We start from the raw sequence: 22995 nt of genomic DNA on the forward strand, positions 1-22995 counted from the left end.
AATTTTACATCAGATAATCATCATATCTCTGGAAAAGAATCTCACAGAAGAAATGGAATAATCTTTGTAGTTAATAGAGGGGTATCAAAATTGGTGCTTGTTTACCACCCCAGAAATGAAAGAATGGTCTCAGACTATAAGGCAAGACATTCAATATTTCATTGATAAAGGTTTGTGCTCCTCCTGCAGATGCCAAAGAGAAAGTAGTTAACCAGTTTTATCAGGATAAGCAGCATATTCTGGAAATAAATATTCATCATAGGTGACTGAAGTGCAAAAGTTGGTGGCCAAAGTACAGCTGAAATAATGGGCAAGTTTGACCTTGGAGTGTAAAATGAAGCAGGACACAGAATAGCAGAATTCTGCCAAAGTAATTCACCAGTCAAATTAACTTTCTTTCAACAGACTAAGAGATGGCTTTACACATAGGTATCACCAGACGGTCAATACGTAAATCGGATTGACTAAATACTTGTATGTACCATAAATTATTCCCATGAGATATGATTCTTGTTTCACAGAAATATTAACTAGAAGAGTTTCAGTTATTTTTTATGACATCTGATTTGAATTTTACATGGCAGAGCTATGATTTTTAATGCTCAGAGGCTAAGATATACGGGCATGTGGACTGATTAAAATTAACTCTGAATCAATATATCTGATAAGTACTTATATTTAGGAAAAAAAGAAAGTGATGTGTGTTGGTATGTGATTATTTTAGTATGGAAGATAATATTTTGACATAATTGGTTTTGAAACAGAACAACTATTTTTGTTCCTATTGGAAAAGATAATATTCTCTCAGAAATTTTATCTTAGCATTTACAAAGGCAGCTTTATATTGGAGATTTATTATGAGCACAAATAAAGTATAAAAAGAAATAAAAAATTACTCACAGAATTAGAAGTTGCATAGTAACTACTGGAACAGATTTTTTTTCCCACAGATTATACCTATGCCATAATTTGATGTTGTCCATTCCATTCATTCCTCAACTGCTGGGTTTGGATCCAACTCTCGGATCTGACTCAGCCATGTCTTCCACATCATAGGATTCTTGAACTCTCAAGCTCCTCCCTTTACTCATAATGCCCCACCAACCTAACATAATTCAGATCTCATTTGCTGCCATTACAAACAGACATGGATTATAAGCTCTCGAGTGTTATGAGTTGTTTATTCACCAGTTTTTATTTGTGACTTTAATTCCATTTGCTTTCTTCTTACACATTTGTAGTTGTTTTAGTTGTTTCGCTATACCCCCCTTGTACCCTTTTTATTATTACAATCTTTTTCTCCAGAAATGGCCTTTTCTTGTATTCCTTCAGTACCTCTCAATACCATTGTGGTAAAGAAAGTACCATTGTTGGTACTCTTTTTTCCCCCCTTCCATTTTCAAAAAAAGTGTTTCTTGTGGGCAAAAGATTCTAAAAACTGATGCCCACACAGAACGTGTATACTTCTTAGGCCCAAAACACTTAAAGGTAGATTGTGACATTTGTGCATGCTTTAATTCTAGATCTTTGATTTATAGGAAGAATAAGCTTATCCTGAGGGGTCTTCTTTCTTCCAAACACTATAGTCAGGTCGCTAGGGCTCAAACCCCAGAAAATAAGACAAAAAGTGCCACTCTGTTACAAGGGACAAGGAATAAAGTAAAAGATTTTCTGATCATCCTTCCACCTCAACTTCAACTTCATCTCCTTCTTTGGAGTCACCAGCAAAACTTTTGAAAAAGTCGGATCCACTTCAGATACGAAACCAAGAATTGAAAGATCCCCTTAGATCCATACTGTCCCTTTGCTTTCAGAACCTGTCCCTTCCAGGTTAATATCTTTGTCCTTGAACAGTTGCCCAGATGACATTCTAGGCCGTCTTCAACAGCTTTGTCTCTTTGATCCTCCATGAGCCTATCTGAAGCAGATGTGAATAAGTTGATGAGGAACTTCCTCAAGATGCAGATTCAAATTGGAGTCTTTTGGCTCAGCACCCATCAGGTCCTGAGAGCCTTCACAGAGCCACACCATCTTTTATTTCTCCTTCTCTGATCTGTACTTCATTTTCAGAGCTGTTGGATCTGAAATCATTGGGGGTATCTTCCTCGGATCCTAAGATCATTCCTTCTTCAACTCCGATGGTTTCTGTGAGTTGACTGGCACCAAGTACCTCAGAGCCAGAGGACTTTTGGAGCCAAAGCATCAACGCCAGTTTTAGAATCAACTCCAAAGCTGTCAGAGCCACTGCATTACATAGCTCAGTACTGACTGCCTTCTCAGGTGGGATGTCTTCAGGACATTGGGAGCCAGTGATCCAAGAGTGTCCTTTGTCGGATCCATAAGTTTCTGCTTCCTCTAGGCCTTCCACTTCTGAGGCAATGGAGAGAGTCTTCTCTGTGCCTAAAGAACAGACAAACCTGTCCTCTTCAGACCAGACTTCTTTATCTCATTCAGTTTTGCTTCCAGAGCCTCAGTAATCCGTTCCACCAGGACAGCCAGTCTGAGTTAGCCTCCAGTCCACCCATCAGGGTATTGTTATCTCTTCTGATACCTCCACGGAGCATCCCACCAAGGAGGTCCCTCAGAAGAGAACATGCAAGAGGAGGCACTTAGACTCCCTACAGGCATCTCTCACTGAAGACACCAATTTTGATGAGGGGGAGGGTCCTCCAGATCACCATCTGATGCTGTCTCTTTTGGTGATATCTTGGAACTCCTTAAACAAAGAGCTGGTCGGTCTCCCAATAGCCTTTTTCAAGAGGAACCAGGGTTTCTGGAGGCTTTCTGGTCTGGCTCAACTACCTCCTAGATGACTCCCCCACTGATGAGCTTGTAGATCTGGTCTCTCGGTGGGAGTGTTCAGCCTATTCCCAAGAAACCAGACAAAGTCCTTGCACATCCAAAATACCATCAATAATAGAGTAAAGTAGTGCCAGTTGATACCATGGTTGTTGTAGCAGCTGTGAGAAAGGAACTAGCAGAACAGAGCTCCTCCATCCACCCATCTAAAAAGGAGTCTAGGGCACTGGTCAAGTATGCATCAGTCAACTTTGGTCTAAGGTCACTGAATTATTTGATACATTTTACCAGACGTCAGAGAAATTTGTCAAGGAGCCTATCAAGTCTCTTTCAGGGACCATGTCCTCCAAGGAAGAGAATACCTCGCAGCTGGATAACCTTCAATCAATATGTAATTCCTCCATGAAGTTAATCTCTCATGCTACAGAAGGTACCTCATGGGTGACAGGTTCAGGCATTTCCATTAGGAGAAATGCCTGGATGTACCTGTGTGATTTTGCGGAACCATTTAAATCTTCTTTCATCAATATACCTTTTGACAGAACCTCACTGTTTGGTCCCAAGGTAAAAGACACACTTTCTAGGTGGGAACAAGAAGGAAAGACTGTGTCTGCTGTGGGTGTATGTTTTTCTACTTCTCAAAGGTGATTTTCTAGGAACCAGCAAGGTGCTAGAAAGATATGGTTCAAGAAATCCCAGGGTCCCCTTAAGGAATCACATGGCAATACTTCCTTCTCCAGGGGCAGAGGGGGAACTCACATGGAAGATGTCATCCCCATGACAGAGGTGGTCTACATAACCAGGGATCTAGAGATTCCTTCTCAGACATATCCTGTCAACACTCCTGAATGGAGACCTGACTGTAATCTCTCGAGGTAGTCAGGGATCATCTATCCCTGCAGCAGACAGCGTGGCTGGATATCACAAAAGATTTATGGATGCAGAGAATAATATCCAGATGGTATATCATACCATTTTCCCAGTCCCCTCCAACAGTTCAAAAGAAGATCCCCGATGTTCTATCCAGTCAAAAGAGAAGCAGCTTCTCAAGAGATAAAAAAGCTACTAGAAAAAAAAGAGTCATCCAAGTGTTCTCTCCAGACCAAAGAGGATCCGGAACTTATTCAAGATTCTTTTTTTGGTGTCAAAAAAGACAGGGGATTTGAGACCAATTTTTGATCTCAGCAGACTAAATTAGTGTGTTTAGTATAAAAAGTTCAGGATGGTCATGGTTCAGTCCATTCTGCCATTTCTGCACAAGGATGACTGAATGTGCTCGATAGATCTTCAAGATGTATACTATCACAGCAAAATGAACAGGTGCTCCAAAAGATGCCTACACTTCCACTGGCAGCCACCATTATACCAGTTCAAAGCACTGCCCTTTGGTCTCACTACAACTCCCAGGGTGTTCACCAAATGTATGGCAGTCATAGCAGCTCTCCTAAGACTGCTTGGACTCCGTGTATTTCCATATCTTGACAACTGACTCCTAACTGCTCCAACCAGGAATCAACTGATTAAAGCAAGGGACTTCTTACTCCAGCTGTGCGCCCATCTGGGAATATCAGTCAATTACAACAAATTTCAAATCATATTGACTAAGAGTTTGGACTTCAATGGTGCTCATGTGAGTTCAGCCACCCAAATAGCTTTTCTTTCCCTGTCTGGAATAGAAACCATCCAGTTCCAGGTCAAAAAGATAATTCAAAATTCATCCCTTCTGGCATGTCTGATACTTCAAGCCTTGGGATTCAAGGCAGTGGCAATCACCCTTGTACCACTTGCCAGGTTCCATATGAGCATCCTTCAATGAACACTCACAATTCAATCATCTATTCTCCAACACCCACTATCCATGCTAGTCAGAATTACTCAAGCATGCAAGAATTACCTTCTGTGGTGGATCCACTCAAACAACTCCACAAAGGCAATCTTTTTTTTCTCCCTCATCCCAAGGCCACAGTGACCATGAACACCACGGCATTTCCTGGAAAGGACAGTCCAAGGCAAATGGTCTCCAGAAGAAGCCAAGACACATATCAATGTCCTGGATATGAGAGCTGTCCTTCTAGTGTTGTGGGCCTTTCAAGACACTCTCCCAATCAGGAATATTGTGATCCAGACAGGCAATATGGCACTAGTCTGGTATATCATCAGACAAGGGGGAACCAGATGTTAACCTCTTTGTCAAGAAGCTGTGAGAGTATGGTAATGGGCAATCTCTTCCAATCACTTTCTGAAAGCAATGCATATCCTGGGAAAATCCAGCATGATTGCAGACAAGTTAAGCAGGTCCATTTTGATGCCTCATGAGTGGTCTCTCAATATCAGCATGGTGGAGAGAGGATTCAGTCATTGGGGCCAGCCATGCTGTCATATATTTGCCTCTCCTCTCAACAACAAATGCAGCAGGTTTTTTGCCCTACTATCCTCACCAGAGGAGTCATCAAGAGATGCTCTGTGTCATGCTTGGCCCCTGGCCTTCTTTTTACACTTATCCCCCACTACCCTTCTTTCCAAAATTTGTACAGAAAGCATCTTGATTAAAGAGTATGGTTATCCTCATTGCCCCTTACTGGCCTTGTCAGATTTGGTTTCCCCTCCTCTGGTCTCATCTTCTACATCTACCATGGATTCTTGATCCAAGTCCAGACCTCCTGTCTCATCCAACAGGCATGACTCACCCAGAATTAGCAGGCCTCAAGATGACTACATGGTTTTGTTGATTAGATAGCCCAGGCTTTCCACCCCAGTCCATCACATTTTATTATCTTCCCATTAAGCTTCCACCAAAAAGATTTACAAGAGTAAATGGAAAAGATTTGTTCTTTGGGCCCTAAACAAAAACTTAGATCCCTTTTCAGCACCAATTTTAAATGTCCTTGACTTTTTGGCCAAAATTTTAAATGAAAATGCTAGATCATCAGCTACTGGAGTATGATTAGTAGCCATTTTCAAATTTCATCTGGGAGTAAATAATTCTACCTTAACTTCATCAAAACTTTGCAAATCCTTTCTAAGAGGAACCATTTCACTTAGACCTCCTTTTAAAGATCATACCCTGCCTTAGGATTTAAACATTGTACTTCAGACTTTGACTCATCCTCCCTCTGAACCTTTGGACAAATCCAATCTAAACTTTTTTGACCTGGAAAGTTGCAAGTTGTGTGCTGTTACATCTACCAGAAGAGTGTCTGAATTTCAAGCATTGTCCTCTAAGCCTCCTTATTTAGTTTTTCACAAGAATAGGGTTTCTCTACAGACAAATCTGTCCTTTTTACCAAAGGTGGTTTCTAAATCTAATATTAATCAGATCATTAATCTTCTAGCATTCTTTCCAAATTTTTTGAATAAAGGCGAGTATCTGTTAATATTTGTTAGAGGTGCACAGACAATTACATTTCTATCTTCACAGAACTAAGGATCTAAGAAAGTCTGAGCAATTGTTTGTTTCCTTTTATTATTCAAAACTAGACACACCAGTATCTAAAGGTACTCTGGCCAAATGGTTAACTGATTGTATCACCTTTTGTTTATCAATAAGTTGGCTCACCTTTACCAAACCACCCAGATCCCACTCCATCAGGTCTATGGCAACTTCATCAGCCTTTTTGTCCAGAACTTCCTTGCGTGATATTTGTGCAGCTGTAACTTCGGCTAATCTTCATACCTTTATTGCTTATTACAAACTGGATTGGGTCTCTAGGGAAAAATCAGCCTTTGGCTCTGCAGTGCTCTGGAATATCCTTCCTTAAAGTCCTCCTGGGATTCAGGTCGCTGGGGATTCTGTCCTCAGCTACCTAACAGTTGAGGAATGAATGAATGAAAATTGACATCAGATTAAACGTTATGTACTTGCCATAATGTTCCAGCTGTTTTGTCTATTTTCATTCTGCCTCAACGTCCCAACCAGCTACCCCCTCCTTGTTCTACTCCTTGAGAGATTGAAGAGTATTAGAGGAAACTCTCTTGCTTGTTCAAGCTCCAGCTTCCATCCTTTCCTTATTTTCCACTGCTCTGTTAGTCATATGGGCAGCAAATTAGATCTGACATGTTAGGTTAGTGGGGCATTATGAATAAAGGGAGTAGCTCGCAAGTTCAAAAATCATACGATCTGGTAGCAGCAGCCGAGTCAGATCCGAGGGTCAGCTCTAAACCAACAGTTGAGGAAAAATGAAAATGGACAACATAGATGGAATGTTATGGTGAATACATAACTTTTTATTATGACTGCTATGTCTTACACTGATACATGTATAAAAGACAACATTCTGACAACAAGATTATTTTACAAGATTTTACATTTGATAAATGCATCTTAGTATGTGTAATAAACAAGATTTAATATTTGACATCTGACTTTTGAAATATTTGAAATGAGATTTTGATATTTAATATTTTTCTTTGGAAAATAGTAAATGGTAAGATTATTTAAGACCATTTTTTTCTTTTTTTTTGTATTTTGCTAGTGTTTTATTTAGTATAAGAAAGAGAGACAAAGACTGGATTAAATAAAACTACACATTACTTAAATATGTGAATTTGTTTTGATAAATTACATATTTGAGAGGTAAATTGCAAGATATGGGTGAATAGTTTATGTAGTATGCATATAAATGTTTCAAATAGACATACATATTTTTCTTTGCTTCACGTTAAACCACATATAATTTACGTTAACACCCAGTATCGCTGAATATGTAACTAAATGTTGTGTAGAAGAACACTTTCTTCTGCTGCACCTGTGACTGTTGAAATTCAGCTCAAGCTGATAGAAGGTCCATGCTGACATGACAAAATATGTAATATATGTAACAAGAAAAAGTAAAAAAAAGTTATCTTCTGATAATTCTATCACCCTGGCACTAGACAGAACACATGACACTCCTTTTTGATAACTGCTTGGGTATCTCATTGTGTATAATTTAGACCATAAAGTAGGCTGGGTTTACCTTGTATAAGTGCATTGCATTCTGCCTTTATTCATTCATAGGTGTGTACTAGGATTTACCTTTAAAATGTTGACAATCGGAAAGTCGAACCCGCTTCTGCGAACTCCGAACTGCACCTGGTCAAAACCTCGAATGTCGATGTTACAAACCGCAAAATCTCGCCCCCTTTTTGATACATGTTAGCACTTGTTTGTAGGTGCGGTACAGTCAGAAATGTCAATGATCGATGTTTTTTCAAGTTTTTGACATTTTGGCAGTACAGGTTTTGCAAAAACGTTTCAGTGGTGTGGCCGTTCAGCTTTGTACAGTCGACATTTTAAAGGAAAACTGTGTACTAGTCTAACACCATTGTAGCCTTTTTTAATCCTAGCCATGTATTCCAAATCTCTGATAAGTTCTGGTACCCTTGATAGTGTAAGCATGGGCTTGGGAGATGAAACATTTACAAGCAGGAACTTGAGAAATGAACCATTACATGCTGACTGTGTGCATTAATGACATAGATGCCAAACCTGGAGTGAATTTCTGGTTTACCTCATCTACTTTTCCAAGTTACACTTGAATTGCATTAGGGAGGAACTCTTCTTCACGTGGATGGGGAGTCTGATCCAGAGAACAGGTAGCTTCTGGGAGATATACATTTGTCTCCAGCAGGTCCTAGTTAGATTACAGGCAAAGTTTAAGGTCTTTTGACAGGGTAATTCTGGTGCTATTTGTTTTATGGAAATTTAGGAGATCCATCAGAGTGGGGTACAATGATGTCTTGTGTGCCAGGCATAGATGTCACCTCAACAGTCTGTAGGAGACAGACTACAGGGACAGAGCTTTGAGGGGTCTACATATGGCATGTTATCTATACCCTGTATTCTTTTAGAGAGGAACCTTTGTGGGCGTTTTAGTTGTTGGATGTGCTTGTTTATAGGTACGTACCAGCGATGACACTGAACTCAATGAAAGGTCTAATGAGTGCCAAGTACAGTTCAACAATGACATCCTTGGATCTAGATGCCATAGCTTTGCTTATAAATTGCACAATGTGGAATTATTTCCTCATTACTGTAGACACATGATGGTCAAAGGGTAGATTGCTGTCTAAATGTGTCCCAAAATCCCTGACTACTGGTTCAGCTGTTAGGGATGTATTGTCAATATGGCAGTTATCAAGGGTGGCTGACTTCCTGAAGGACACTTATGTATTTCTTGGCATTTATTTTTAGTCCATGGCTCTGACACCTGTTTTTTGTCTGTGTTAGCCCTCCTTGGAGAACATTAGTGTTGATGGGGAATTATATGACTGCTCCTAATTTGCAGTCACCTGTAAATCTGGTTAAACAGAGGTAACTGAAGTTGGCCTTGACTTCAGAGAAGTAGATACCAAAAAGGAGTATACCAGGACCAATCTCTGAGGGTCTCTGCTGGTGACTGACCTCTTTTTAGAGGTGGACTCACCAATTCTAACATCCTGAGTCCTGTCTGTGAGCCAACTGGCTAGCTACTAGAAGAACTAAGAGTTTATACCTAACCTATACCTACTCTGAGATTTAATTTTGTAGTTAAAAGGATACAGTATAGAAATGCATTTTATTTGAACTCATCGAACGATCCAACAAGTATTTCTTTCAGGATCTTCAAATTGAAGAGTTTAGAAATGCAACACAAAAATGTATAAGTAGTTAACATTCTAGTTTACTAAATATTAATCCTAAAATGGATTGAGAGAGATTGCAGTCATTTTTATTCTGGAAAAAATGACAATTTTAGTAACTTTGAATGAGTTTGTGAAACTGTTACTGTCCAGTCATTCTGCTAGTAAGTTTCATTCCAAGCAGAGAAACTGTTAGTGGAATTAGTAACTATATTGTGGACGTCATTTAGTTGCATTTCTTTACATGAATGTTAGTTCAGGTCATATATTTGATTCATGTCAGTTACTGTACACATTTTCAAAATAAATAACTTAAAAGTGAAAGCAAGTATTAACCTTTTTGTTTAATACTTTTTTCTTAGATCACTTGCAGAAACTTTATTGGAAAACAGCTTCATGTTTCAACTAAATCTGATGAGGCAATAAAGCCTGGGGGCCATATTGATCCTGAAGGACATGATGTTTATTCAGGTCAGAAAATTTATAGAACTTTAAAAATTCATATAATGTGTGTGTAGTGTTTCATTAGCTATAACCAAAAAAAAAATGGAATATTTACAGGCATGTTCACGGGTATCACATTTTTTCCAAAATTAAACCATGATAACTTTTTCTGGAACATCATTTGTGTATCATATAGGTTCAGAGGTTCCTACTAAGCTTATAACCAAATGAGACCAGTGAGAAGTTAAAGATCATCTGCAACTATTTTTGCACTTAACCTTAGCACTTCTGTTTCTTCTGAGATCGCAGGATGTTTTCCAGCTTTGCACATCCAATTTACTAGAGTATGTCATTTCATTTTACTGTTATTTCCTGCTCACAGACTTTGGCTGTCCATGGACTTAAGAAAGCAGTACTTCCTGTCCTCTCATAATTAAGCTTGTCGCTTTGATAATACAGAACTGGATCTTTTCAGCACTTCCTGTACTAATAGGCTGGAGCTCTCTCCTCTGTGTGTTTTTATAAGTAAATATCATATTAATGCTGCACATGGGCTTAGTGTAGTATGTCCATTTATTAATGGAACAGATTTTACATCATCATCATCATCATAATCATCATCACTCATTTTCCAGACAGTATTAACTATAAACTGTAAAACTGTAATATTTAACGTGTCCAACTGTAATCCTCAGTGATTTACTAGAAAATTAAAAGTTTTATGAGAGTCAGACAGAGGAGAATATGAGACAAAATCAGAGGTGTTCTGCAAAAATCTTGGAGACATCAGTGACATTATGCAAAACCAGAGACAGATAAAAGATATTCATCACAATGATCACGTCTGCTGTAGCCTTAGCTATATGGGTCATATTGTGCCAAGAATATAAAAGCCAGCCAGCTTTCAAAGTATCATCACACCTTGCACACGCCCAAACTATCTGGCAGCTCGAGCTGAGCTGACTAAAAGACAAGCTTTCCTGCCACTGAAAGGGTATGCTCTTCTGACTCTTTTGAGGATCATTCATCTGCTTGTGCTGTTCCTTTGCCGGCCAAAAATGTTCCCTTTCAGGAAAAATACTTCCATTTAATACTTTTTTGTTTAGTATTAATACTTTCCTTTTCTTTCCAGGGAAGGTATATTAAAGCTTTGAGCCTGTGTTTTAACAGATTGTCATGATCCTTTTTTGTACTTTTAAACAGGAGCACTCTTTTTTCCTGCCAGTTTAAAAGCTGTTTAAAGTAACTGAAAAATATTTTTTCTGTATTGAAATTGTATATATTTTACTTCATATGCTGGCAAAGTGTTTAAAAGTGCTTTTTACTGTATTTTGTCTGTGAAAAAAGTGACTTTTAAAGACTTTTAGTTTTTACTGGCATTTGCTGCATGTTTTCTCCAGGAAAGGCTCTCCATTTTTGAATTTACTATGAACAAACTGTCGGTCCTACAATCAGTCCTTCATTCAGCCACAAAAAGAAAAGGTTAAACAGACAACCTTTGCCAACACAGCAGGCTAGCTATTTTCCTCAACCACAAGTGGGTAACTGGTGACTCTGCTCTAGCCATTAGTTATACCTCAGACTACTAATTTTTTACCCCCATTTCCTCTGTTGTAGCACCTATAGCCACTATGGACCGCAAGTTAGACACATCCTCTGCAGCAGTTGGGGTCCCCTCAATAAGCAAGGAAGAGCCACTCTTGTTTGTCTTGGGAGAGGGAACAGGGAAGGTTTCCCCATTTTGTCAAAATGTTGTGCCTATGCCTGGGGAAGCTGCTGCCACTGTTGCCATTAATAACACTGCTTGTCTCATTTTACTTATCAAAAAAAACAGAAAACTAAGCATGTATCTAGTCCTACTCAAATTTCCTTAGACAGGAGTAGTTCACTGGGTCTGACTCAAGGTTTAATTCAGATTAGTAATCCTTCTTATACAATAGTTTCTGGTAAAAGAAAGAGGGTTGCCTCCTTTCCTGAAGAGATTTGAGATTCTGAATCTGGACAGGAGGATGAAAGGAGGGAAACATAGTTTTATCATCAAATTTCTGATTCAGACCCAGAGGAGAGCTCAGTTTCTGACTGTCCCTGTGGGGCTTTTCTTTCTATGTGACTATTTTTAGAATGTGCCAGTGTTTTCAGTGGGGGAACACTGAGATTTCTCAGTCCCTCAGAACATACTATGAGCTGCTACAGAAGGAATTTCTGGAATATTCAGACATTCCTCCAGTTCTGTCAACTTGGGGGGATGTGTATGTTACTGCCTGCAAATTTCCTTACAGTCGGCCAGTTGCCTCTAAAAAAGCAGATAGTATGTACAAAGTTCCTCAGTCTTTTAAGTGTTTATACATTCTTCCTAAACTTGATCAGCTTTAGTTAATTGCATCGACAAAGACAGCTAATTCCAATCCTACTCTTTATGATAAGGTTGGGAAGATTATTGATAAGTATGGAAATAAAGGGTATGCTTCTGCAACTTTGATTTTCAGAATTTTGAATAGTCAGACTAATATGTTAAGGTTTGTTCTGACTATTATTGAAAATTTGAGAAATGTTTTATCTGTAATGTCTTTTTGTGAGGAAAAATCTGCTTTAAATTATCTAACTTCTTCTGTTGTTTAAGGCACTACTCATTGTACACACTGTGTGTATGACTGTTGATATTTCTTCCAGGACAATGGCCACTGGTACTACTTTGAGGATCTACTTTGAGGAGGTTTACATAGCTGTATTTACAGAAACTTCCAGATGATGTTAAAAATGAGATTTTAAATTCTCCTTTGCACAGAAATTTATTTTTTGGCCCCTGTATTGCAGAGGTAATCAAAAACTGAGATGAAAGGGATAAACTGACACGGGGAATCTAATATTTTTTAGCCCTCTTTTTCCAAGTTTTCTAAGGGATTCTGTAACTTGTCATTCACTTTTGCTGAGAAACAAAATAAAATAAACAGTCTTAACAAAATACACGTAAGCAGAAATTTAAGAATAAAAGGCAAGGGGATTTCAAGAAAAATTCTGGAAACTCCTGAAGCCAGAATCTTAAAACTCTCCTCTCACCCTCTGAACCCCCTTTTCTTCCAGAAAGTCTGAATCTCCACTTTTGTCCTTGGCATCAGTTTCTGACAAATGGGTTCTGAAGATCATTCATCAAGGCTATGATGGCAGTGGGAGAACATTCCATCTTTCTGAGGGGTAATTGCTCATCCTCCAGACCAGACTCTTTTGTTTCCACCTGCCCTTCATCACATGCTTTCCTATGGAGTGATAGGACCAGTCCCCCCCCCCCCTTTCCAGGAGGGAAAGGGGGTTTATTCAAGTATGTGTTTAGGACCAAAGAAAGAAAATGCATGGAGACCAGTTCTGGGTCTTTAATTCCTAAACCTGATTGTGATAATGCCCAAATTCAAAATGAAGCCTCTTCATAACTTGTTACCTCTTCTTCCTCATTCAAGTATCTTTGTAACATTAGACTTAAAATATGGTTATCTTCACATTTCTATTCATCCAAATTTCAGGCATTTCTTAATATTCTGTGTGTCTGGATCAAATTATCAGTTCTCTACCTTACCCTTTGGACTATTCACTGGACCGAGAGTATTCTCAAATTGCCTAGCTCCAGTTATACCTTGTTGCAGGCTGCAGGGTATCCGCAGTTTTTCCATATTTAGATGACTTGCTTATCTTTCCAGAGTCTTTTTCAAAGTATCAGGAATCTCTCTTTTGAATGAAAGAACTCTTACACAAGCTGGGATTCCAAGAGAACATTCAAAATTATTTCCTGATGACTCCTTACAGTATTGTGCTTCTGGGATGTCAAATAGACACTTTTCTTCCACGGAATAAAATATATCTATATCTATCTCTATTTCTAGGGTTTTCCACACAGACTTCAGTCACTGCAAGGGAATATCTCAGAATTTTGAGTTTCATGGCTTCTAAGATTCTCATGATACACCGGGCAAGACTCTCCATGAGAAAGACACAATGGTATCCATATAAAAGAGATGCCTGCCCTGATGAAGGCACTCAATTCTCTGAATCATCTTTGATCCCCAGAACCTCTTCTAGTTGTTACAGGCAGTACCACAGTCATGTGGGACATCAACAAGTAAGGGGGAACCAGGTTGTAACCATCCCCCCTTTTCCTTGGACAGGAATGTTTTTTTATGCCTTTCCTCCCTTTCCATTATTATCCAGGTTAATGATGAAGATTCAGAAAGAATCCCCTGAGATTATTGTGGTGACTCCTTTCTGGCCCTTGCAACCATGGTTCTCCCTTCTTTTGGAAATGGCCAGGGGCAATTACCCCAAGCTTTCTTATAGTATGGATCTACTCACAGAGGAATGGGGGTGTTTGCTACACTCCAACTTTACTGACTGTCTGGATGACATCTTAATTCCCTTTAGGCACCTGTTTACTGAGGATGTGTAGCACGTACTAATAGAGGCAAGAAAGCCTTCTTTTTCTTTCAGCTTTTTCCCATTTAGGGATCACCACAGTGGATCACATGTCTGCTCACAACTGGTAGTTGAGTTTTATGAGGTCGAGGCCAGCACTCAACCTTCCACAGAAGGCACACACATGCACGCACTCACGCCTAGGGCCAATTTAGAGTATCCAGTCCACCTACTGCATGTATTTGGGATGTGGAAGAAAACCGGAGCACCCGGAGAAAACCCATGCAACCACAGGGAGGACAAGCAGACTCTGCACAGAAGGCACCCCAGCCGAGGATCGAACAGGAGAACCTCTTGCTGTGAGGTGGCAATGCTAATCGCTGCACCACCGTGGTCGCCCCGGGAGGCAAGAAAGCCTGCTACTAGAAAATCATATATTAACAAATGGAACAGGTTTTCTGTTTGGTGTCAGCAACATAGCCAGCACCTCATTCAGGGCTAGTTGTTCTCTGGTTTTACAATATTTGTGTATGTTACTATCCTATGCCCTTTCTTACTTTTCCATCTAGATTCATTTATTGGCCGTTTCAGCATGTCTGTTCATGGATTCTCCTCTTTCAATGCATTCTCATGTCAAATTTATTTAAAGGGGTTTTCCATAAGCAGCCCCCAAACAAGCAGGTGGCCCCTGCTTAAGATCTAACACTTGCTCCATCTGAACCAGCTAAACTGGCTGACTTGAGGCTCTTAACATGGAGAAGATTTACTGATTGCTCTGACCTCTGCAAGAAGGGTATCTGAGTTGCAAGCACTTATGATGAGTCAACAATATCTCATTTTCCACAGGAACAGTTTTTTTTTTTTTTTGAGAACTAATTATTCCTTTATGCCTAAAGCAGTATTTGATTTTACATTAAGCTAAAATATCTTGTTTCACCATTTTCTTTCCCAAACCTAAAAACGAGGAAGAAAGGATACTCAGTACCTTGGATATCTACATATAACACTAGTACTTTCATGACAGAACTAAAGCTCTCAAATCTTTAAATCAGTTGTAGGTTTTCTGTGAAGGTAAGAAGAAGGAACTATTTTCAAATGGTTGTCTAAGGCTATTACCTTTTGTTATACTCACCAAAACAAAATTGTACCAGACAGGATTAAGGCGCACTCTACCAGGGTTTTCGCTTCATCAATGACTTTTTGGAAAGGTTGGATTCTAGAATATCTGTTACTTGATCCTCTGTACATACTTTTACAAAGCACTATACGTTTGATTCCTTCTCTTGATCCACATCAAGCTTTGCTAGACCATTCACCAGGGGCTCTTGGATTGTTCTCCTTCCACCTCCCTAATATATTAAGTTAGGGTAATTTACCCATATAGCTAAGGCTACTGCAGCCATGATCAAATGATGAACACAGTACACTTGGGTAAGTAAACTTACTAAACTTACTGTAACAGTAAATATTTGAATAATCAGTGCTGCAATTGCCACTCTCTCCCATCCATCCTCATTGTTTTATATATATATATATATATATATATATATATATATATATATATTTATATATATATATATTGTTTTTTTTTTTTAATATATATATATATATATTTTTTGTTCTTCCTAGCATTGTCCTTTCAGGGCTCAGTCTTCATATCTGTGTTGGCAGGAAAGCTGTGAAGGGCGTGTCATCCCAAACTATCTTTTAGTCAACTCAGCTTGAGTTGCCAGACAGTTTGGGCATATGGAAGGTGCCTTGAAGCTTTTGATGCTAGCGTGTTATTATATCCTTGGTAGGATATAACCCATATAGCTAAGGCTACTGCGACAGTGATCATTCAAACATCTACTGTTATACTAAGTTTACTGTACTTTATGAACTTTGTATTGGACATGATGAGCTTGTGTGATAGTGAAACAGAAGCAGCCTCCACTTTTGTTTCTACATAACAGGAACACATTATGCATGAAGGTTTGAAGACTGGAGAACCAACAATGTGTAACTAACTTTAAAATTGAAAATTAGACAAAAAATGCAAGCAAAACTTCCCTAGTATGAACGTCCACTCTCTGTATGCCTTTCTTCATCTTGCTGCCCAGGTAATGGACTCTGGTGATCCAGACATAATGTCAACACATCAGCAAGGAAGGAGAACTTCCTGCAGAGTAATGAATGTGGTAGAGGATATTATGGTTATGGAGAACATTTTTGGAAGAGATCTTCCTTAAAAAAAAGTGAAAATGTAAGCTTAAATGACAGAAAGACAACCAAGGCAAGAAACTACTGAGAAAATATGTTTTGAGAACAAATAGGCTACTTTGGTTTTGTCCATTTGCACATGATCTTTTAGCCCTCTTCATCCAATACTATTGCAAGGCTAACATCATCTCCCATTCAGTAGACTTTCTGCACATATCCCCAGTGAAAATTTGCAATCACCCATCCAGATTGTTTTTAAAGGTAGATAGCAAAGTACTATGCTTGAAGGCCAAGAGGAAAGGTAGCTAGCGAAGTACCATGCTTAAAGGGTAAGAGCAGCCTATTCCATAAATGGGGGATATTTTAGGTTAGGTATTTGTCATGCCATCTGGACTTCCTGATGTGATTGTATAGATTTGGGTCTCTAGATGTGGTAATCTGATGTTATCCTTTGTCTGCCTCAGCAGGTGGATATATCAGATCTGATCAGATCTGTGGCTGGCAACTAAACTTCAATTCCACGGCTTAAACCCGTCTCCTCTCCCTTAATGCACTGCCATCCCTTACTATCCTCAGATATCATATGAATCTCAGGGTTCATGTACTTATTTGTAGATAAGTGAATTCATACAGTTTTTAGAAAGTCCTTTGGACTATCTGTTTGCTATTCTTGGAGGCAGTGTGAGAGCACGTAACTTTCCATCCTCAAGCATATGATCCCACCAGGCAGGATTTTTGGATGTTGAGAAAGAGAAAAATAGAGGCTATTATACCCTTCACATCCCCCACAAAATAATGACAACCAGGACTCTTACAGATGTTCCATCCCAGCAGAGATGGGGACCAGCACAGGAAATTTTAAAGCTGCTAGGAAAAAGAGTGATCTAGGAGTTGCCACCAAGCATCTAGTCAAGGTTCTTTTTAGTGCCAAAAAAAAGAATGGGGGCCTAAGTCCCATCTTAGACCTAAGCCAGTTGAATCAGTTTATCAAACACATTTTATTCTGGATGGTCACAGTACAGTCCCTATTGCCTCTTCTGAGAAAAGTTCCTGGTTGTGCTTGGTGGACATACAGGATGCTGATTATCACATTCTGCTACCCAAGTGATTCATGATGTTCCTACTCTTCCAGCTGAGAGCCAGTCATTTCCAGTTCAGAACACTACCCTATGGTCTCATCACAGCCCACTACAAGTTCACCAAGAACATGGCAGTGGTAGTAGCATGCCTCTGGTTGTAAGGTTTCTGGGTCCCTACAAGGTATTAAATAGTTCTCACAAGAAACTCATTACTCTGCTTGTTCTCTTACTAGGGGATTACAGTAAATTTCAAGAAATCAAAATTGAAACCAATTCAGAGATTGGAGTACTTAGGTTAATAGGTTGCCACCTGGATGCCAGCACTCAGATAGCTAGACTTCCTCTGTCCAAACTGATGTTCCTTCATCTTCATGCCTGATGCTGCACCTTCTTGGATCTATGGTAGTGGCTATTACTTTAGTTTCCCATGCCATTTTTACATGAGGTAATTCAGTGGAGTATTTTTGTTCAGTGTCCCATAACTTCTCAGTCAATGCAACATTCCATCAAGCTCACCAGGATTTGCAGTCATGGTTTTCCCTAAGATACCCCTTTCTGTTTTCCCCTACAAAAGCCACAGTAACCACAGATGCTTCTCCTCTAGGGTGGGAGGGCATTTAGAGTGAACAGTTCAAAACCAATCTTCACATGAATGACCTGGAAATACTGACAGTTCTCCAAATGTTGCAGGCTTTTCAGGATTTCCCCCATGAGTGTGATGCATTCCAGATGGACAATATGTCCATGGTCTGGTACATCAACAAACAAGGTGGAACTCAGTATTACCCTTTATGTCAACAGACAATGAAGGTGTAGCGGTGGGTGCTGGCCTCCCAGTACTTTCTGATTTCAGTGCATATTCCAGACAATTATTTATTTATTTATTTTATCTTATTTTACATTTGTTGACCGGGATACTCTGACTGGATACATGTCCATTTTCAGCAGAAGCCCAGGGAGAAAAGCTCCAGACAAACATACACAAAAATCATATACTCGAATATACAGTTTACAGTCTCTAGTCAAACAAGCAAGTTATACAATCTCTCATAATATGTAAGTATACAGATTAACAGTTATGACACAGGCTGAGTGTGATCTAAATACTATTTAACACTCAGTAATAGGTAGGGAGCTAGTCAGGATTGGAACAAGGACAAAGCCAGTGAGTCTTAAAATATAGTTTGAGACTTTTTTTTGAATCGAGTTAGAGAGGGTTATAGAGTAAGATCTGCAGGAAGAGAGTTCCAGGTTTTGCAAACAGAAATGGCAAACAGAGAGTCCCCAGCTGAGTTGAGGATTTTAACTGTTTGAACCAGCAGTCTATTGGATGAACGAAGTGGGCTGAGGTTACTGTAGGGGCTGATAATATTTTTAAGTGCAAGCATTTTTTCAGGTTGATTGAGAACTTTATAGGCGACTATGAGTTGGTTATACTGTAGTAGATTAGGCAATTCTAGCCAGCCTAGAAGATTTAGGTTATGGCAGTGGTGTGTCCTATAGGCTGTAACAGTGGCAAATCTAGCAATATGGTTATAACAGCTAGAGAGTTTGCTAAGATCATATTTGTTCAAGTTGGTGAATAAAGGGAAGGCATAGAGAAGGGTAGAGAGTAGATGGGAACGGGCTATAGCAGTTCTGGGAAGTGGAGTAAGGAACAGTTTAATCCTATATAGTGAGCCAAGTTTTTTATTAATAGTTTTAATAGTGGGATTGATATGCATATCAAATTTAAGGTTATTGTCAACTATCACACCTAAGAGTTTAATATGGGCATCTGGGGAAATTATGGTGCCATTGTTAGATTTTATGGTGAAGAATAGTGAGGAGGACCTACAAGTGTAGGGGAAAGTAGTAGTTTCATTTTATTGAGGTTTAGGATCAGGCATTGATTAGAGAGCCAATTTTCTACTGTGATGAAAGTATCCTGGGTTAACATAATCAGGTTTGTTGAGGAGTTGGCTGAACAAATCAAAGTGGAGTCATCCGCATATTGAATACAGGTTTCATTTGGGCTGACAGTGTGGAGGTCATTCATAAAGACAGAGAAAAGAAGGGGTCCTAGTAGAGAGCTCTGGGGAACTACTAGTGTGATGGGTAGGAAGGTTGATAGTTTGTCTTGCCATAGGACTACCTGTTGTCTACCACAGAAGTAGTATTGAAACCATTCGAGAGGATGGTTATCTAAGGAGATAGCCTTCAGAGTATGGATAAGTACTTGGTGGTTAACTATATCAAAGGCCTTAGAGAGCTCAAGAAAGAGGGCTGAGGATAGTTTGTTATTATTTCAGGTGCTGTTTATGACATTAGAGAAAGAGAGGAGGGGTGAGGTGCTACTGTAGATCATCAGGAAGGGTTCCAGATTTGTACATATGGGGATGTCTATTGATAAGTATCCAGTCTAGGATACTTTCTTTGTTATTAGGTTTGCCGTTCCTGGTGAGGGAGGATATGATCTGTGTAAACCCATATAGGTTTACATGGGTTGTAGGAGATTCTGAGGAACAGGTGTTCCAATCAATGTTGAAGTCCCAGTGAACAATGGTTTCTTGGGAGTAGGCACTAGATAACCAGTGGAGGATGTCTTCTAGAGTGTTTATGTTATTACCTGGGGGAATGTAAACACAGACAATATTTATACATTTGTTTTTATTAAGTTGTAGTTTAGTAACTATAATTTCTGCATTGTTAACTTGGGGTGGTTGTAAGGAGTCCCTAATAACATTTAGTGTAGTCTTATAAAGTACAGCTACCCCACCACCTGCCAAACAAGTTCAATATCTTAGTGGATAAGCTGAGCAGATCAATTCTTCTACCACACTAGTGGTCTGTTGGAAACTCCTGGTGTCTGGCTGGTTTGTGATTCTCAAACAATCTGGAAATATATCGCTGATTGATAAGTATATTTCTTGGCATTTTAACTTTTTAGAGTTCTGCATTGTCTTTATTTTGCCTGACTGAATTGTTTTATATATTTTCTGGCATTGTTTTCTGTTTCTCATCTGTCCTGAAACTGTTTTTTTCCCTTCCCCCCACCATATTCTTGTGGTGTTGTTATAGTTGGTGGCTTTGCAGTTGCTTGCCCCTACTGTAAATTTGATCTGGGACACCCCTTCCAGCCTGGTGTTCACTTTACTATTTGAGAAGGCAAACCCACTTAGGTTCTTAACCTTGAATTTTTATGAATTTCTTCTGCTCCTTCTTCTTCTCTCCTTGCACTCTACTTAAAAAAATTGCACTTTATTTTGATTTTGCATCTTCTTAAAAGTACTTAATTGTATTTATTCTTCTCCATTTATTACTGCTTGGTAGTAGCCTGATTAAATTGTAATTGTTATTCTAAGCCTTTTGGTTTAAGCACTTTGGCTCAGACCAGTTGTTTTACATTAAGAAGGTTTTTTGGTCTGCACTGTTGTGACAGGACAGGTAGCTTACATACTTTTAAGTTCAGAATTGCTGATTGAAGTCTCAGTGTCTGTTATTCTAAATGTTTATTAATTCTGGTTAAAGCACTTGGGCTTCAGGCCAGTTATTTTTCATTAAGAAGGTTTGTGGTCTGCACTCTTGTGGGAGGAGAAGCTAGATTTTGACCTTCTAAGCTGGGAATTTCTGGTTAAAGGCTTATTGTGCCTGCTTATTTGAACTCTTTCTTTCTGAAATTGGTGTGCCTTGTTTGCTGTAGCATAGACTAGATTCAGACATCCTGAATCTAGCTTTGTTTGTATAACTTGAGCACTAATCCAGGCCATCTTTTTTGGAGAAGGTTCCCCTGCACCCTAGTGGCAGGAGTGTGCAGTTAGAACTTGTCTGATTGAAGACTGCTGGAACAGGGCTTAGTTTTGAGCTTTTTTACTGGTTAATTAGGTAATTTGCTTAAATCAGTTTGCTTGTTTTCTATTGTTATATAAAAAAATTGCACTTTATTCATCTGCTTTTACTGTATTTGTGTCTCTTCCTACTTTATTACTTTATTTTGCTTTTGCTCCTTGTTCTTAAAAGTACTTAATTGCATTTATTCTGCTTCATTTATTACTGCTTGTTAGTACCCTGAATACATTGTAACTGTTATTCTAAGCCTTTGTTTGAAGCACTTGGGCTTCAGACCAGTTGTTTTACATTAAAAATGTTTATGATCTGTACTGTTGTGGCAGGACAGGTAGCTTATATCCTTCTAAGTTGGGAGTTGCTGATTGAAGGCTTAGTGTCTGTTATTCTAAAAGTGTATTAGTTCTGGTTTAAGCACTTGGGCTTCAGGCCGGTTATTTTACATTAAGAAGGTGTGGTCTGCACTCTTGGAAAGGCTAGATTCTGCCCTTCTGAGCTGGGAGTTTTTGGTTAAAGGCTTATTGTGCCTGCTTATTTGAACTGTTTCTTTCTGAAATTGCAGCAAGATAACACACAGCAAAATGTTTAATCACAGCAAAGTACAAAGTGGTAAGCGCTTTCACAACCGAAGTTGCTTCATCAGACACCACAGTAAAAAATGCACAGGTTTAAATAGAGATTCTAAAATGCCAATTAATCAATAAAAATCACACAATGATTAAGTAGCAGTGAAAAACAATTAAGCCTCATGCTCAAACTAAAAAAAGCATTGCTTAAAAACATTGTACAAGAAGGAATCAAATACTATACATGAGAAAGCACTTAAAAAACTTATAAAATCATTATAAAACATGGAAAAATACTAGACAGGAAAAGTTAAATAGAATACTTGGAAACTAAAAGCTAGTTAAATACAAAGACTAATTTTGAAAGAACTTAGCTAATCTTAATGCTTGAGATGTCTAGCCTTTAAAAAAGGGACCAAGGAAGTAGTAGCAATCAAACCAGGATACTTTTCAGCATTAAGTTTCAAAATCCACTTCTGTTCATGTCCCTCTATGATATTCTCAATGTCACCACCTCTGGGGTTTCTATGAATATGTTGTAGAACAAAGAACTTAAAGGAATGAGAATGGCCATTGGACATAACATGATTGGCTAGAGCATTTGATGGTTTATTATTACTAATATCTCTTATGTGGTCTAAAATACGATCTTTAAGCATTCTATTTGTTTTTCCTACATAAAAAGCAGGACATTGTACACAAAAACAATAATAGACCACATCTGTAAATCTGCAATCAGTGTATTGATTAGTGTACAAAGAAAATTTCCTAGTAGGATGTACATATTTATTTTTACTATATATAAATTGACAAGCACTGCAATTCCTGCATGGAAAAGTACCATGCTGATTGGATCTAATAATAGTTCTAGATAATTCACCATGACATAATGTTGTTTAAGGGATTTATTATTTCTAAAAATAAAAATAGGAGAATGTCTGACCTTGTCTACCAATCCAGGCACTTCTTGTAGCAAATACCAATGCTTTTTGACTACATCTAAGTATTGATTGATGTTACTGGAAAACTGAAACACCACTCTAAAATCATTACTACTTCTGTTAGTATATCTTGTATTGTCA

At 38.7% G+C, this 22995-nt stretch overlaps 1 protein-coding gene across 1 annotated transcript in view; it reads left to right on the top strand.

The window, feature by feature from the left end:
- The window catches only part of CFAP54 (cilia and flagella associated protein 54), a 2749537-nt gene that overhangs the window by 1870386 nt on the left and 856156 nt on the right, over positions 1 to 22995 (top strand). Inside the window, exon 44 of the mRNA XM_044087198.1 lies at positions 9762 to 9870. Within this exon, the coding sequence (XP_043943133.1) occupies positions 9762 to 9870 (109 nt within the window). The remainder of the gene's footprint in view (positions 1 to 9761; positions 9871 to 22995) is intronic.

The sequence above is a fragment of the Protopterus annectens genome, chromosome 11.part0 (assembly GCF_019279795.1).
Source record: "Protopterus annectens isolate FY-2018-M chromosome 11.part0, PAN1.0, whole genome shotgun sequence".
NCBI lineage: Eukaryota > Metazoa > Chordata > Ceratodontiformes > Protopteridae > Protopterus > Protopterus annectens.